Source organism: Pristis pectinata, chromosome 2, assembly GCF_009764475.1.
Source record: "Pristis pectinata isolate sPriPec2 chromosome 2, sPriPec2.1.pri, whole genome shotgun sequence".
Classification (NCBI taxonomy): Eukaryota; Metazoa; Chordata; class Chondrichthyes; order Rhinopristiformes; family Pristidae; genus Pristis; species Pristis pectinata.
The window spans coordinates 134,665,769-134,678,732 of record NC_067406.1 but is presented as its reverse complement, the minus strand read 5'-3'; the positions used below and the strand labels follow the sequence as shown (position 1 = coordinate 134,678,732).

General features: G+C 41.1%; 1 protein-coding gene across 1 annotated transcript in view; it reads left to right on the top strand.

The window, feature by feature from the left end:
* The first annotated feature begins 5,058 nt into the window (after nucleotides 1-5,058).
* hadh (hydroxyacyl-CoA dehydrogenase) overlaps nucleotides 5,059-12,964 on the top strand; it is a 30,825-nt gene continuing 22,919 nt past the window's right edge. Inside the window, exon 1 of the mRNA XM_052009144.1 lies at nucleotides 5,059-5,199. Within this exon, the coding sequence (XP_051865104.1) occupies nucleotides 5,089-5,199 (111 nt within the window). The 5' untranslated portion in view covers nucleotides 5,059-5,088. The remainder of the gene's footprint in view (nucleotides 5,200-12,964) is intronic.

The following is a 12,964-nucleotide window of genomic DNA, read 5'->3' as shown; positions in this document are numbered from 1 at the left end:
GGTTGTCTGGGAGGCTGGGGTTGATGCGTGCCATGATCAACCTCTCAAAGCACTTCATGATGGTGGATGTCAGAGCCACTGGTCAGTAGTCATTGAGGCATGTTACCTTGCTTTTCTTCAGTACAGTGATGATAGTGGTCTTCTTAAAGCAGGTGGAAACCTGAGGTTGAAGCAGGGAGAGGTTAAATATGTCCGCAAATACTTCTGCGAGCTGATCAGCACAAGATCTGAGCACACGACCAGGGACACCATCTGGGCCAGGTGCTTTCCTCGTGTTCACTCTCCAGAAGCCTGATCTTACGTCCTCCACTGTGATCACAGGTTCAGCTTCATTGGTGGCTGTCAGGGTGGATAGTGACAATCCACTTCCCTTCTGTTCAAAACGCACATTCTGAACAGTTCTTGAACCGATGAACACTACCTTGTTATTCCTTTTTTTTGCACTATTTATATATTTTTGTAATTTACATTAATTTTATATATTTTACTGTCCTGCTGATGCAAAAGAACAAATTTCACAACATATAAGTCAGTGATAATAAATCTGATTCTGATTTCTTTGCTCAGCTGAACATGATGTTGGTTTACTTGAAGCATTCACTCTATTTCTCTTTCCATAGATGCTGCCTGACCTGCTGAGTGTTTCCAGCATGTTCTATTTTTATTTCACATTTTCAGCATTTTTGATTAACAATAATTCAAATTTGTAGTCAGTGCACAGAGTTAAAAAAAGTAGTAACAAGATTCTTGAATAAAAATGGGCCAGTAATTAAATCAAGAAGTCTGCACAGCTTCTATAATTGGCAGGTGCTCTGAAACACTCTTTTTCTTTATTTATTGATGTATTGGAAGTTTCAATTTGTTTTCTGCATACCCATGACAGTTACACTGTAAGAATGTTTTTGGAAGAGTTGAACATTGTCAAAGAGAATGATTTAGGCAGTAATCATTGCATCTTCAGAGAAATTGGAAATATATTTGGAAATTGGGAAGGTACTGACCCTGGGGAAGGTACAGGTCAGTGAAATTAATTTTGGATAGCTTTAGAAAAGCTCCTCCATAGGCATATTTGGCTCAGTTGCCTCCTCCTGTTCTGTAAACTTCTATGATGGAAACAAAAAATAGTTACAGGCAAACATTCTAATTTTTAAAATTTGATTATTTCTGAACTTAAAAACTTTTGGAGAAGCTCGTAATCTCCACTTGTACATGAGATATCTTTATTAGTCACATGTACATCGATACACACAGTGAAATGCATCTTCTGCGTACGTGTTCTGGGGGCAGCCTGCAAGTGTCGCCACGCTTCTGTCGCCAACATAGCATGACCACAACTTCCAAACTGTACGTCTTTTTGGAATGTGGGAGGAAACCAGAGCACCTAGAGGAAACCCACGCAGACACGGGGACAACGTACAAACTCCTTACAGACAGTGGCCAGCATTGAACCCCGATCGCTGGCACTGTAAAGTGTTATGCTAACCGCTACACTACCATGGCTTCACATATGCCATGCTTCTAGTTGTTCACATGTGCCATGCTTTGCGTGGGTGCAATTTAGAGATGACCATAACCAAGTAGTAGAGAAATTAATGAGATTAAAAGGTGATAAATCCCAAAGAATTTATGATCTACATCCCAGAATTTTGAAAGAGGTGGCTACGGAGATGGTGAATACTCTGTTTATCACCTTCCAGATTCCTATAGATTCTGGAATTGTTCCTGCAGATTGGAGGATAGTAAATGTGACCCAACTGTTTAAGAAAATATAACGAGAAAAAACAAGGAACTCCCAATACCTGTTAGCTTAACATTAATGGGAGGAGATATTCTGGAATCAATGAAGAATGTAATAATAGCTCATCTTGTAAAGAACAGTAGGATACAGCAGAGCCAGTACTGATCTATAAAGGAAAATTATGGTTGACGAACCAACTGAAGTTCTTTGAGTTTGTGATTATTAGAATACATAAGAGAGAACCATGGGTGTGGTGTATTCAGATTCTCAGGCAGCTTTTGATAATGTCCAGGCCAGATTGGTCATCAAGGTGGAGCAGATGGATTTAGTGGCAATATACCAACATGGAGTGGGAAAATGGTTGTTGGACAGAAGACAAAGGGTGGGAATAAATGTATGTTCTCAGGTGAGCAGATTGTGATTATTAGGATGCTGTAGGAATCAGTGCTTGGTGCCAAGCTATTCATGACCTCCATCGACAATCTGGCCACCTTTCCAAGACTGCAGTTGGGATTGTGATGACAAAGGAGGACATAAAGACATGAATGAGCAAGCAAGATAATGTGGAAAAATGTAAAGTTATCCATTTTGGTGCACAGAACAAAGTTTTTTCTGAAGGGTGGGAGTTTAGCTAATGTGGAAGTTCAAAAGAACCGAAGAGCCATTGGAAGCTAACACGCAAGTACGGCAAGCATTTAGGAAGGCAATTGGTATATTAGCCCTTATTACGAGAGGATTTGAGTACACGCATAAAGATGTTTTACTGCAATTAAATAGAGCATTGATGAGACTGACACTGGAGTACAGTGTACAGTTTTGGTCTCCTTACCTAAAAGTTGATCCACTAGCCATGAAGGGATTGCAGCCTAGAATCTCTAGTCTAATTCCAAGGACTCTGTGAGGAGAGATTGTGTAGACTAGGCCTGTATTCTCTAGAGTTTAAGAAGAATGAGAAAAGATCTCACTGAAACTTATAAAAATTTTACAGGGGTTGACAGGCTGGATAATTCTCCTGGCTGAAGAGTCAATAACCAGGGGTAACAATCTCAGAATAAAGGAGAGGGTATTTAGGACTGAGGTGATTTCTTCACACAAATAGTGATGTATACTTGGAATTTTCTACACCAGAGTGCTGTGGAGGTTCAGTTGCTGAGTTCATTCAAAATAGACAAAGATAGATTTCTGGATAGGAAATCAAGGGATATGGGATTTTGCAGGAAAATGGTCTTGAGGTAGAAAACCAACTATGATCTGGATGAATGGCTATACAGTCCCGAAGGGCCAAATGGCCTATAACTTCTCCTAATCTTCATGCCTCCAAGAAGGTGACATGAAGACATCCCTTTGAACCCCTGCTTTCTTTCTAGTCATGGTACTCCCATGGTGTTGTTGGGTAAGGAGCTTCAGGATTTACATCCAATGACTTGCAAAACCTCCTCATACAATGATTGATAGGACCAATGTATAAGGGTACCTAGGCCCCTGTGTACATCAATATTTCCCAATCTATCACTATTTAAATAATACTCTGCCTTTCTGTTTATCATATTGATGTGGATAACTTCACAATTATTCATGCTACGCAGATTGAAGATGTTTGCAAAATGGTCACCGATCCTCCACCTTGGAGAAGCCAAACACAGATTGGGTGGCCACTTGGCAGAATATGCTATCTACAAGGATAACCCTGAGCTTCCAGAAACCTGTCATTTCACTATTCTATTCCACTCCCGCTTTGACCCATCCTACACCGTACCAAAAAGCTCAAGAAAACATAACAGCCTTCAGGACTAACATCTATTCTTCAACCTAGACACATTACAGCCAATGGGACTCAATATTCAATTCAACAATTTTAGATAATCTGTTTTTTCTGCTTGCATCAAAACTGGCAAGTCCTGCAACAAGGTTTTATTAACCCAGCTTTTATTATTATGAACTGAGTTTTTCTGTCTGGCATTTCCAACATTCTCCTTTTGATTTCAGGTTCCAACAACAATTCTAACCTGCATTTCACAGCTTGAACAGGTCTCTCTAACTACCTTTATTAAACTATTAACCAGAACATTCCAGAAACATTGGGATCACTTTGGGAACCCCAGCCTCATCCTATCAGAGATATTCCCATACCTCTCAGCAATTTAAAACTAACTCTTTTTCCTCAATTTACCAGTTCTGATAAAGGGATTTTGATTTGAAACAATAACTCCCTTTTTCCTCAGATGCTGCCTAAGCTGCCAGCTGTTTTCAGCATTTCCTGCTCTTAATTTCAACTTTTTAGCATTTGCAATGTTTTGGTTTTTCAATGATTGACAGATTTGGAAGCTCCATCTTACAGGGAGATGAAGACATGGAACTCCTCCCCCATAATGATTGACAAGGCATGGCACTCCACTCTGTACGATGGTGCAGAATACATGAATGCCACCCCTACAATTGGTAAGTTGATAAATTGGTTTATTATTGTCACATGTACCGAGGTACAGTGAACAACTTGTCTTGCATATCATTCATACAATTCATTACAATAGTGCATTGAGGTAGTACAAGGTAAAACGATAACAGAATGCAGGCAGACAATAAGGTGCAAGGCCATAACGAGGTAGATTGTGAGGTCAAGAATCCATGAATGACAAGGTGACGTGCTGTACTCTGTACAAAGAAGTCCCTTCCCTGAAATGATTGCCAAGGCAAGGTGTTCTATCCCATGCATAGAATATATAAAGTCACGCCGGAGCATGGCGACTCATTGAAGGCTGCTCTCTGCAGATCTACTCTTTACTTCCACTATAATCGTTCTACTCTTTAAATTTATGTTATTGTTTTTACCCTGTACTACCTCAATGCACTATGTAATGAATTGATCTTTACGAACAGTATGCAAGAGAAATTTTTCGCTGTACCTCTGTACAAGTGACAATAATAAACCAATATTAATAATTGACAAGGCAATCTGTTCAAAGATGGAAGAGAGTAGACACCACCCATAGATGATTGACAAGGAGGGGGCCAACGTTGGTACATGAAGCCCCGCCCCCATGATGATTGCCATCGGCAGGCTTTCCACCACCTTAAAAAAAGCCCTGCCCCTTGAATGATTGACAAGGCGAGGAGCTCCACCCCTTAATGATTGACATGTCAAGGTACCCCATCCCGCACAAAGGTCAAAACATGAAATCCCGCCCCCGAAGTGATTGACAAGGGGATGGCGCTCCTCCCCGTACAACAACCAACAGGGTTGGAGGCTTCGCACTCTGCCCTGCCCCCCGTGGAATGATTGACAGGGCTGCTGCCCTATTACTAGCGGCCCCAGTGACGGCTCCGCAGTAGTGCTTTCGCAGCTGGACATCATGGCATTTTTTACCCACCGGTTCCTGCGTTCAATGTCCTCCACCAACAGACTGGCTATCAAGCACGTCACGGTGATCGGCGGCGGGCTCATGGGCGCTGGCATCGCCCAGGTAAACGAGCGGTGACCGGTGACACTCGCCAGGGTGGCAGCAGTCAGCCCCCCCCCAGCACCCCAACTCTATCCCCTCCCCCACACACTCTGCCCCGGGTTCTGGAACCTTGACGGACGGGGCGGCGCGCATGCGCAGCTGGTGAGGCAGTTGGTTCTGCGCGAGCCCGGGGCGGGATTTAAATTCAAATGGGGGGCAACGTTGGACGGCGAATGGGGTCGTTCCCGCCCTCCGGGTTCGGGGTGGTGGGGTGCATCCGTCTGGGTTGACCATCCCTCCATTGGCCTTTGTAAACTCTTGCACGGATTTCAGGTTGCAATCTGCCCGCAGGAGTATCACCAGGAATCTGTAGTTTTTCAAAATGGATTAATTAAGGAAAACCATGCTTTCAGCGTATGAGCACAGCTTAATTCAAGCCTGTTTCGACCAAATACTAATAGGCATCCATTGTAGCATCTAGCTTTGGACATGTCCTGCAATTGTGTGGCGCCTTGGTGGAGACCTCGCCTCGAGGAAAATGGAGCAACCAACAAGATGCTGGAGGAACTCAGTGGGTTGTGCAGCATCATCCCTCTCCCTTGTCTCCTCCAAGTGCAAGATCTCATGGAGACCACCTCATTAGGTTTTTTGCCACTTCCTCTAGCTGACTGGACCAAATCAGACAAGTTCTGAATTTTAATCTGTTATTAGACTCTCACTTGCTTTCCAACTTCCTGAATTCTTCCTGCCATCTGCACATAAGGAATTTGATGGAATAAGTGAGTGTAGTTCCAAGAACACAAACTGCTTAATACCATCTAGGGAAAGCAGCCTGCTTGATTGACACCCCATCTACTTGGCATGAGCATTCACTGTCTTCACCAGTGGACTTTTGCTATGGTGTACCATTTATAAAGGGCATTGCAGCAGTTTATGCATAGTTCTTCTATAGAACCTCCCAAATCCTGTGACTGCTATGATGGGATTTTAAACTTGTAAGCTCTTTGTGCTTGTCTAGTACCATAACTATCTGTCTTGCAGGGAGCAAGCTGACCTGCTGATTTCCTCCAGCATCTTGTTTGTTGTTCCAGGTTCCAGCATCTGCAGTCTCTTGTGTCTCCTGGAGTATTATGTGCAATTTTGCTCTCTACCCAGCTATTGCAGACAAGATTCACTAGATGAGTTGTTATAAGAGGAGAAACCAGGTCTGTATCGTGAGAGTTTCAAAGAATAAGAGGTGATTTCATGGAAACTTGCCAAGTTCTTGTAGAACTTGACGGGCTGGATGCATGGAAGGCGCATCCCCTGGTTAAAGGGTCTAGAACAAGAGATTGCATTCTCAGAATAAGGGACAGGCTGTTTAGGACTGAGATAAAGAAAAGCTTTATTAAGAAGGTGATGAGTCTCTGGAGTTCTTTTACAGGCTCTGATAAAGGCTCTGATTACACTCAATACAAAGATTGATAGATTTCCAGATGTTAAGGGAATTGAGGGATATGGGAATAGTGCAGGAAAATGGCACTGAGATAGAAGATCAGCTTTGGTCTTGATAAGGGCTAGATGGCCTACTCCTACCCCCATTGTTAATATTCAGAATCTTTTGTTATCACTGGGTGCAAAAGTGAAACAGTGCAAAAGTCTTAAATCTGGTGATTTGCAAGAGGAAATGTAGTCAGAGTTAATCAAGATGAGAAGAACTATATTTGGGAAAAGCTGGATCCTGCTGAAACATACTCGTGAAACAGCAGAAAACTGATATATTAACATTTTTATTATAGCTCCTTAATTTCATTTTAGTTTTAAAAATATTAATGACATTATGATCTCAGCTACCTGACTGGATATGTCTAAGTTTCCTCTCAGTGTAATTGGTCTATTCTGAAGTAATAGAACAAGATTTTGGGTTCATTAATGCCATGATAACTCTTGAGTTAGGTTGGGGTGGGGAAAGTAAAACAACAGGATTCTACCATGGTAGGACTGTGTCCTGCTCGATGTTAATGTGGCAGGGTCCCTGCTCCCAATGTTACTGTTGCTAGCCCCCTTCCACCCTCCTTTTGTACCCTCTGCCAGGCCTCTTGAGAGAATCCTCTGTAGAGCATGTTGTTGTTAAGCAGCATGGGGGTGGAATTGGAGATCTGTGGGTTGAAACCATTCTCCAGTTAGAGCCCTCATCTCATCTCCAGGCTAGAATGGATTTGGCTGTCAACTGATTCAGCTGTTCCTCGCCAGATGTGGAGGGACCACTTAACCTGATGTTTTTTCTTCTGCCTTTTTTTTCATCCCTTGTCTCCTCCCAAGTGCAAGATCTCAGAGTCCTTAAAAGTGAAACCGTCTTATTAGTCTTTCTTTACTGCTTCCCTTCCTCTAGCTAACTGGCCAAATCCTCACGAAGTTCTGAACTTTAATTTGTTACTAGTGTGTCGCTTGCTTCCCAACCTCCTGAATTTTTTCTGCCATCTGCACTTCTGATGGAATAGGTGAGTACTGCTCCAAGAACACAAACTGCTAAAAAGCATCCAGGGAAAGCAGTCTCTTTGATTGATGCCCCATTTACCAGCATGAACATTCACTGCTTTTATCAGTGCACTTTTGCTATACTGTACCATTTATAAAGTGCATTGCAGCAGTTCATGCATAGTTCTTCAATAGAACCTCCCAAACCCTCTAACTGTTGGATGGGATTTGACATTGTAAACTCTTTATGCTCATCTAGTACATAACTACCAGGCTTGCAGAGAGCAAGCTGTCAGGAAATTAAATAAATAGTTCATGGAGGCCACAACATTGAAAGAACTTCCTTGCTCTTCATAAGGTCAAATATGTTGGTGGAATATAGTCTTAATGGTAGGACTCTTGGCAGTGTGGAGGATCAGAGGGATCTTGGGGTCTGAGTCCATAGGATGCTCAAAGTGGCAGCGCAGCTTGACTCTGTGGTTAAGAAGGCATATGGTGTATTGTCCTTCATCAATCAGGGAATTGAATTTAGGAGCTGTGAGGTATTGTTGCAGCTATATAGGTCCCTGGTCAGACCCCACTTGGAGTATTGTGCTCAGTTCTGGTCGCCTCACTACAGGAAAGATGTGGAAACCATAGAGAGGGTGCAGAGGAGATTTACAAGGATGCTGCCTGGAATGCGGAGCATACCTTAAGAAAGCAGGTTGAGGGAAATCTGCCTTTTCTTCTTGGAGAGACGGAGATGGGGGGGACCTGATTGAGGTGTATAGGATGATGAGAGGTATTGATAGGGTAGACAGTCAGAGGCTTTTCCCCAGGGCTGAATTGGTGGCCACAAGAGGACATAGGTTTAAGGTGCTGGGGAGTAGATATAGAGAAGATGTCAAGGGTGAGTTTTTTACTCAGTGGTGAGTGCGTGGAATAGGCTGCCGGAAACGGTGGTGGAGGCTGATACAATAGGGTCTTTCAAGAGACTGTTAGATAGATATATGGAGCTGAGTAAAATAGAGGGCTATGGGTAAGTCTAGTAATTTCTAGGGTAGGGACATGTTTGGCCAAAGGGCTTGAATTGTGCTGTAATTGTTCTATGTTCTAAATAATGTCATGGATTACCTTCTATCCCTCTGAATGGACAGATGGAGCCCTTTTTAAAGGGTGATGTGCCAGATAATAGCTCTAATAATTTAGAACTCTTTAATCACATGTTGATTTGGATTATATGCTCAAGTTTTTTGGAGGGTGGCTTAAACCCACGACTAAGTGATTCTGAAAGAACTCGGTTACCAGTGGAGCCACACAGACAAGTTTTAACCTCCTTCCTCAAAAATAAAGGGGCATTCTGATGAAAAATTCACCATGTCATTTTCTTTTGCAGCTGGCCAAATATTAATCTAAAGAGAAACAAAATTTGAATTCCTGTGTTTAGCTTATCCTAAAGCTGCTATGTGGATTCAAAGGAAACATTCTACAACAATCATGAAGTTGAAATAACCATTTTCTTTCTTTACATAAGGTTAAAATGAAAGGTTCAAAGTTTCACTGTTGGCACATTAATCAATAACTACATTTTAAACTTGGAGTTTATTTAACCTTTGGCTTATGGTAGTTGCAGACTACCTGTGACGGCAGACTGTGTACATATCAAGTGAAAGGCTGGAAAGCTGTTGCCAGTAACATCAGTGGATAAAGGAGCAGCCAAAGAATATAGCTAGACAATGCGGTAGTCTGCCAAGGGTGATTGCACTGCCTCATAGAGTCAATTCATGTGTACAAGTATGGTGAGGTACAGGTCGAATGGAAAGACTTGCTTGCAGCAGCATCATAGGCACATATATTCAGAAAGCACAGAACTTAAGTTACACAAGACAGTGAAGATACAGCACGGAAGCAGATCCTTTGGCTCACGGAGTCCATGCCAGACACTTGTATGGAGTCACCATCTTCCAGAGTGGGGAATCCAGAGAGAGATGTTTGGACCTGTAATCTTTCAATGACTCATGAAGATATTTAGACTTTGAAATTATGTCACAGTAAAAAAAAAACAAATATTTATTATCCTTCAGACATGAGATGTCTTAATGTGCTTCATAGCCAACAAGTTATTTTTATACCTGTTGTAAGGAAGTGTGGAATCCTGTTCACATACAATTGGATTCAATAAATAACAATAATTGTCCAGATTATCTTTAGCTCTGTTGATTGAAGGATAATGTTATCTGAGCAGATTCCAATAAACATCTGATGTACTCGCCTCGTATTTGTCTTTCGTCTAATGTACTGGAATAACTATTAAGTTAAATAATGGCTAGTCTCCAAAATTACATCAATAGCTGTAAAGCACTTTGGGACATCCTAAGATTACAGTAGATGCTGGACAAAAGCATTTCCTTGTATATGTTTAAAACCTTAGTTTGTAATCCTTCTTTCCTTGTCATCCCATGCCCAATTCAGTTTTTTTTTAAATAAAACAGTAGTACAGTTTACTTTCTAGTGAAGATAAAACATGTTTGAAGATGTAGAAAAAGAAATTATGCTTATTTTGTCAAAGATTCTAGAACTAACTGGTGGCTCAGCTTTATAGAATGTGGCTGGATGGCAATTCAGGCTTATATCTTGCTGAATGAAATGTCAGTGTTACTCTTTATTAAAAGTCATTGTTTTCTTAGATTGCAAAAAGTTGTCTTTGATAATTTTTAGTCCAGTTTGAATTTTTAGAATCTTAGACATAAGTTTTAAAGAATTCCATTTTGTGTGTCTTGATGGACTTATAACTTTTATTTCCAAATATGAGATGTTTCAGTTACTGCAGTTACTAATGAAATAATTAGAAACGAAAGGCATAATTTCTCAGGAAGGCTGACTAGAGTTTGTGTTTACTTTTGTGTGTATAAAAATATTAATCAGAACTGCGATTTTTTTTTAAATTCGATTCTGCTGTCACTAGGTTGAAAATGCCACTAAAAATCCATTATCAGTTTTAACTCAAATATTAGTTTAAGTTGTTTAAACCTTGACTGTCTGTGTTTCATCTTCATTTCACAATATTGCAGTGCTTAAAAAAACTGTGCACTTGCATAGCACCATAAAACCTCTTAGTCTGCTTTATTGGTTAAAGGAGGAGTGATTGACCCTAACATCAGGGAACATTTTGTCAAGTGTTACAGAATTTGTTTTGTCCACAGAAGAGATGTACGGTTGGTCAGTTTTTATTTCAGTTAAAGTGTCGAAGGTCCATTTCCTCAATACTGCACTAGAGTTTCAGGTTAGATTATGTGAACAAACCTTAGAGTGGACCTTAAACCATAACCAAATCAGTTGGAATATCAAGAACATCAAGAATAAGAAAAGTTAATTTATTTGCCTCATCAAGCCTGATCCTCTACCATATCAGCTTGCAGAAAAAGCATTCATTGGGAATTGTAATTGTCTAAGGTCTTTTGTTAGTTAATATTATCATTTCAAACACTTAAACTCCTTGAGCATTTTTTCCTAAAATGTTGTAAACTTATTTTTGTTGAATTTATGAAATTTCCACATCAGTCTGATTGAACTTCTGGGTTAATTTTTCATAATATTCAACAAGCCAGGCACCACCTATGGGGAGAGAAACAGTGTTAACATTTCAGGTTCAAGTCCTCCCTTCACTACTTGAGCAGGAATGTTAACTCTGTTTTTCTGTCTCCAAAGATGCAGCTTGACCTGCTGAGGATTTTTAGCATTTTTTTTTTTGCTTTTTCAGATTTTTAGTATTTTCAGCTTGTATCATATCTTATAACATTTAGTCAGTTCTAGTCCTTGGTCCTTACAGGGCCACAGGGGAGATATTTGTCCTTGGCTGTCCAGGCTCAAGGCATGCAAAACGATTGGCTGCAAGTTGTATTCAAATACATTTACACACTTAGCTCCATTTACATAGAACAGTACAGCACAGTACAGGCTCTTTGGCCCATGATGTGTGCCAACCTATATAAACCTGTTCTATGATCAATCTAACCCTTCCCTCCTACATAGCCCTTAACCCTCCATTTTTCTTACATCCATGTGCCTGTCTCTTGAATGTCCCTATTGTATCAGCCTCCACCACCACCCTTGGCAGTGCATTCCAGGCACCCACCACTCTGTGTGTTTAAAAAAAAAAACAAAAAACTACCTCTGACACCTCCCCTAAGCTTTCCTCGACTCACCTTAAACAGATGTTCTCTGGTATTGGCCATTGCTGCACTGGGAAACAGGTGCTGGCTGTCTATCTATGCCTCTCATAATTTTATACACCTCTATCAAGTCACCTCTCATCCTCCTGTGCTCCAAAGCGCTAGCTTGTTCAGCCTCTCCCCATAAGACATGTTCTCTAATCCAGGCAGCATCCTGGTAAATCTCCTCTGCACCCGCTCTAAAGCTTCCACATCCTTCTTATAATGGGGCAACCAGAACTGTACACAATACTCTAGTGTGGTCTAACCAGAGTTTTATAGAGCTGCAACATTACCTCACGACTCTTGAACTCAATCTCCCGACTAATGAAGGCCAACACACCATACGCCGCCTTAACTAGCCTATCAACTTGAGTGGCAACTTTGAGGGATCTATGGACTTGGACCCCAAGATCCCTCTATTCCTCCACGTTGCTAAGAATCCTGCCATTAACCTTGTACTCTGCCTTCAAGTTCTATCTTCCAAAGTGTATCACTTCACATTTTTTCTGGAATTACAACTGAATGTCAGGAGTTGCGTATAGGTAGCAGCCAGTATTCTTGCATCAATAATGCTCCTGGAGAGCTTAAAGGTTTCTCATCTTTCATCACAGCTCATGCCCTTTACACCTCGTATTATTCTATTCATTTTCATTGAACTCATTCCATTACCTATAGTAGAGTGAAAAGAAGTGAACGTTTTAATTGATATAGGGTATTAGGGTCTTTTAATACTCTTTCAAATTGCTTGTTTATGTTCCTTTAATACTGAAAATATTAAATTTAATTCCCAGCATAATGGAGACACCTGGATCCACCTATCACCCGCCAGCTCTTGCTCCACCCCTTCCCTCCACCTTTTTATACTGGCTGTCTCCCCTCTTTCAGTCCAGATAAAGGGTCTTGACCTGAAGTGTCAACTCCATTTCCCTCCATAGATGCTGCTTCTAATGCTAGAGTTCCTCTAGCATTTTGTGTGTTGCTCTTAATTCTCAGCATAGTTAATAATAACCAAAGGGAACAGCTGATGAAGAAAGCAAGTAGTCTCATATAATTTGCCAGATGCACTGGCAGGATCACAAGCAGAATTAAAACTAGATAACTAGGGATCTTGGTACTGCCACCCCTCGCTGATCTTA